Here is a 5389-nt window from a genome sequence, read left to right as displayed (position 1 = left end):
TAACAAGGATCTCTCCGTCTCTCCTGCTCAGAGAATACGTTGTCGGGTATAGGTGACAACATTTCAGCCAATGAGGAGAAAGTATACTAAAAAAAAGTAGCCATTTTAATTCCACTTGTTTAAATCTGTATCCTGACCGAGTTCTCTATCCCGATTGGATGAAATTGTTATCCCGACCTGAAAATGCATGTTATGTTTAATAATAAAGCTGGAGAGACATGGAGACTCCTGTTACTGAACACACACTCTATACAGGGCTGGACTGGCCACCGGGCATACCGGGCATTTTCCCGGTGGGCCGCGACCGTAGGGGGCCGCCATGATTTTGACAGGCAGGCAGGCCAATAGGCGGCAGGCCACCAGGAAAGGTCCGGGCGTGCTGCCATTCTGGGGTAGCGCCCCCCCTGACCCCCCCCCCCCCCCCGGCGGTGCAGTGCAGGGGGGGGGGGGCACATAATATTATGTTGCCTATCTGCGCGCTGGTTGTGGTGGGCCGGTCTGGGCCAAATTCACGCGAAAATGCCCGGGCCGAATTTTTGTCCCAGTCCAGCCCTGACTCTATAGCAATGACTACTGTCACAATATAGAGCTATTTAACACTGTTACTGAACACACACTCTATAGCAATGACTACGGTCACAATATAGAGCTATTTAACACTGTTACTGAACACACACTCTATAGCAATGACTACTGTCACAATATAGAGCTATTTAACACTGTTACTGAACACACACTCTATAGCAATGATTACTGTTACAATATAGAGCTTTTTAACACTTATTTTAACCAAAGAAAATCACTTACCCTACCTTTTAAGATAAAGATAAATATTAAAACAAAACGAAACAAAAACAACACCTATACTTCTATACCTTCCCTTCCTTTTTATGGAAATAAGAGCTGGAACTAAAACTAATTTCACCCACTGTTTTGCCACCTGTAAACCTGTGATCTGACAATTCATTGTATTCCGAAGCATCTCAATGATTTTAGCCATGAAAAAAATAACTATAAATATAAAAAAAACTATAGCTTCAGTATTTTCCAAAGACATTTCTTTTATTTTGAACCAAATATCGACAAATATATTATTAGACAACTGGGCTATATCCACGTAAACCCATGGAATGTAAACATAAACAGTCAACGCACTTAAATTATAATGTAGAAATCAAAAGGCAAGATATCAAAACAACACGATATAGTTTTCACTTTGAGAAAAAGAAAACACAAAATAAATAAGTTTTAAGTTAACAAAAGTTATTATTAAAAAAAAGGCTTGCTGAACGGCTTCGTGTTCAGGAAAACAATAAGCGACAGGAACAGCAGTATATCTGGCACACGCACGCACGCGCATGCACACACACACACACACACACGCACGCACACGCACGCACACAAGTTTACACAGCTTCAGTGTTAATGTAACTCTGACAAGAGTTACAAATGGATATCTTAACACAATGCAAAACAAGAAACATAATACAGCAGATTACAAAATTGTGAGCCTGATTTCACATGATGTATATTGTATAACATGACAGCCACGCCCCCCTCCACAACCGAGTTAGTTAGCTTGCTAGCTAGCGTGCAACAACAGGCTTCTTCCCACAAACTCGTTGTCTTCAAGGCGACGGAAATCAGGTTACACAACCAACCCCGCGGTTTCTAGATTTTGTTCAGTCTTTCAGCCCGTATTTCCTTCATATCTCTAAGAGTGAGAGAGCATTCCTGGATTCCTGGATATGTATAAAACCAATAGTGGACACACAACTTCAGAAAGCCCAGACACAGTTGTATAGGCTACACTGAATCTGATATGCATTTCTGATATCAATAAGTGGGGACTTATACACTTCTATTGTACGCCAGTAAGAAAGAAATAGTTGTACAAAAACGTAATACCTTTCTCCTCCCTTCAGGGTGAATATTATAAAGCAGACTATAGGGCAATAGGTAAAGCACATTTCTGCCTGCATCGTAAAAAAAAGAGAGAAGTAAATGCATAATACACAATCATCAACAATGTCTGTCAGTGACAACAAATACGAACAAGAAATAAATAAATCTAAGGAAGGTGTTAAGCTATGGCAGTAATAATAATAACAATAATAATTAAAAAAACAATAGCATTAACAACAACACTGTATTAGCTAGAGGCTATAGGCGTCGACAGTGATATTAAGGTTAGGAATGATCAACTTTGGTAACTAGACAGAGGCAACGGGTACACACGATTCGATGACTCGGTGACACACAGTGTGACCGTTTGCCTCTCGTGCTAATGATTTGTTAGTTCCGCAACGTCTGTGTGGTCGTAAATGTGACTGGAGTATATATAGCGTTGTCCTGTGTAGCCATAACAAATAGGCTAATATACAGGAAGAAATGTGCTATTATAGCAATGCTCAAATAATCTTAATTTATTACAAAAGAGAGAGCACGCCGTTTCCAGAATGACTAACCAGTGTCTATCACACCAGACGTACACACAGGGCAAACAAAACAAAAAAAAACATTTATCTTTCAAAAAGCAGGGCACAGAAAAATCCTCAAACTGAACTTCCCGTGCACTTAAACAGAAACTTCACAAGGAGAAGAACCGTCTATAAAAACGGGTATACAACAGTATACAGCACTTATAACAGCATTGAAAACAACAGACAATAAAAATTTAAAAAAAGAGTTCAAAAAAGTCGGCTTAAATTTGACAAACTCTGAGCAGCGCTACTACTGCTTGGATGAAGAAATGCAATATGCACAAAGTAAGGTATACGTTTCACCAGGCTGGACTTAAACCAGGAGGTCAAAGTCAACTGTTTTTTAACACGCTGAGGACAATATCTCAACTATAGGCTACTACAAAAGTTACAGGGCGGGTCACCACCGAGAAGGTCACAAGTGGAACTCGGGCCTGTGACGTGTATGAATAGGCCTTGACCCGCTGTTATGCAAACGTGTGTCGGAAACCGCTCGCCCCTTGGCCCCCCTGTTGCAAATCAGGTCCCGTAGTAACAAGTTAAAAAAACGTCGTATACGGCCGCCGTCGCGCGGCTAGTCGTCCGAGACGGACAGGCTGCTGAAGATTGGCAGGCGACGGCCCTCGAAGTTGGGCGACTCCGAGCCTCCGGAGCTGAGGGAGGAGGAGGAGGAGGTATAGCCTTCCTCCTCGGACAGGGATTCGGCCGAGGAGCAGCGCTGCAGGCCGCCCTGCAGGCCGCTCAGGGACAGCGGAAGGAGCTGCTGCTGGTTTCGGATGATGTGGTGGAGGCCGGGGGGGCTGGAGAGGCGGGTCGTCGTGGCGGCGGCTGCGAACGCGGGGAACTTGAGGTCGACGTAGTCGGCAGCGGCGTAGAAGCAGGGGTCTTTGGCCAGGTCGACAGGGAGGAGGCTGGAGGAGGAGGAGGAGGAGGAGAAGAAGGGGTACGGGCAGTGCCTCAGCACCCCGGGCTCCGGGAGGAACAGCGCCGGCGAGAGAAGCTCGGGGCTTCCCTCCTCCTCCTCCGACGACGATGACGGAGGTGACACGGAGGAGGCACGGGTGAAGAGGAACGAGGAGGAGTAGCCGGGAGGAGGAGGCTGCTGCGACAACGACTCCCGGACGGGCTGGAAGCCTCCGGAAGAGGAGAACAACGACTGCGGGGACGAGGAGAAGCCGGCGAAGCTGACGCTGTGGCGGAGGAGCGGGGGCCTCGTCGTCTGGGCCTTCGATGGCGCGCCTCCCTCCTCGCCGGGCGAGATCACGTCGTCCGCGTTGCCGTGGACGAAGTGGCAGCGTGCGCCGTACGGGCAGAATCCCGCCGTGTGGAAGGTGCGGCAGGGCTCCGTCTTGTACTTGGGGTGGCGGCTCAGGCCGCGCATCTCGTCGAAGCCGTGCGCGAACTGGCACTTGGCGCCGTACTTGCACGTGCCGCTCTCCTCGTAGGTGCGGCACAGCTCGGTCTTGTAGCGCGTGGACATGGGCGGGGACACGGGCGGCTCCGCCATGGCGGGGAGGAGGGGCTTGGTGACGGCCGAAAAAGAGGAGGAGAGGGAGGCGTTGCTGAGGCTGAGGCCGGGCGGCGGGGAGGGCAGCAGAGAGGCGTGGTGGCCCCCCGTGGACGCCGCATGGCCCTCGATCATGCTGACGGAGCGGTCCACCCGGAACGGGATGCGGTCGAGGGACGAGCACGGCAGCTGGAGCCCCGCCTCCTTGTCCCCCCACCACCGCTGCTGGCCCTCCGCGGGGGCCAGCATGCCGAGGCCACCCCAGTGGTGGTCCTCCGAGCCGGAATCACCGCCGCTGTTGCTGTTGAACTTGGAGTTGGGCAGGGTCACGGGGCACAGCGAGTGGCGGCGCTGGAAGCCTGCCACCGCGGCCGCGGCCGTGGCGCTCCACTGGCGGGTCTGCTGCTGCTGGTAGGACAGGCCATCTGTCTCTGTCGGCTCCAGGCCGCGGAAATTCTGTCACACAAAAGAACACAAGGAGAAGAATGAATGAATGAATGAATGGTGAGCGCTTGGCATTCCTGGAGCACTGGAGCGAGAGAGAGAGAGAGAGAGAGAGAGAGAGAGAGAGAGAGAGAGAGAGAGAGAGAGAGAGAGAGAGAGAGAGAGAGAGAGAGAGAGAGAGAGAGAGAGAGAGAGAGAGAGAGAGAGAGAGAGAGAGAGAGAGAGAGAGAGAGAGAGAGAGAGAGAGAGAGAGAGAGAGAGAGAGGCAGGCAGAGGCAGACCCGACATGAAAGGAAGGGTCTCCGATGGGCGTCTGGTCCTAGCAGGAGAGCAGATGACTTACAATGGGACGTTTTGTTCCGCGCTGGTGAAAGGCTCGTTGAACTATTGCAGTTTCTTTAATTGACTAGTCGTATAACTTTCTAGATTTTCACATTTAATTACGCGTTCATATATTGCGTGTGTTTACAACGCAGCGTGAGACGAGGCATAAGGCAACCTTTTGACACATTTTAGGCAGCTCATATTGACTACGCAACTACAAGCGACCCTGGTCGACAACCATGAATAGTGAGGAAACTGTAATATGACTACTGTTATAAGGACTCTTTCTTGTTTCTCGCATAGATAAATCTGTCTGAAGTTCTCTATTCACTTTGCTTTGTAAGAAACTAAACTAACAGAAAACATGGTAGTCTTTTATCTTAATTCAACAGTTTGTATTCCAGTCTCCTTCATATGATATGAGCCTCAGCAACACTGCAGCAAACACACTTATTAACCATTTAGACCTGAGACCAGATTCTACAAGTGTCTTCTAAATCATGACAGTTTTCTGAAGAACCCTATGTTTCTATGTCAGTGGTTCTCAAACTATTTCATGTCAAGGACGCCAGAAATCATATGTAATTGGCCGTCGACCCCCATCTGAAATTATGTTGTTCTATGCAGGGAC

At 48.6% G+C, this 5389-nt stretch overlaps 1 protein-coding gene across 1 annotated transcript in view; it reads right to left on the bottom strand.

Annotated features, from left to right (window-relative positions):
- Positions 1-3057: 3057 nt before the first annotated feature.
- The window catches only part of LOC306932952 (mRNA decay activator protein ZFP36), a gene marked incomplete at both ends in the record, with an annotated part of 3405 nt that continues 1073 nt past the window's right edge, over positions 3058-5389 (bottom strand). The window contains one exon of the mRNA XM_079514924.1: positions 3058-4446. Coding sequence (XP_079371050.1) covers positions 3058-4446 — 1389 coding nt within the window. The remainder of the gene's footprint in view (positions 4447-5389) is intronic.

This window comes from Electrona antarctica, assembly GCF_951216825.1.
Source record: "Electrona antarctica genome assembly, chromosome: 11".
Lineage (NCBI taxonomy): Eukaryota > Metazoa > Chordata > Actinopteri > Myctophiformes > Myctophidae > Electrona > Electrona antarctica.
This window is presented reverse-complemented; position numbering and strand designations above follow the sequence as displayed.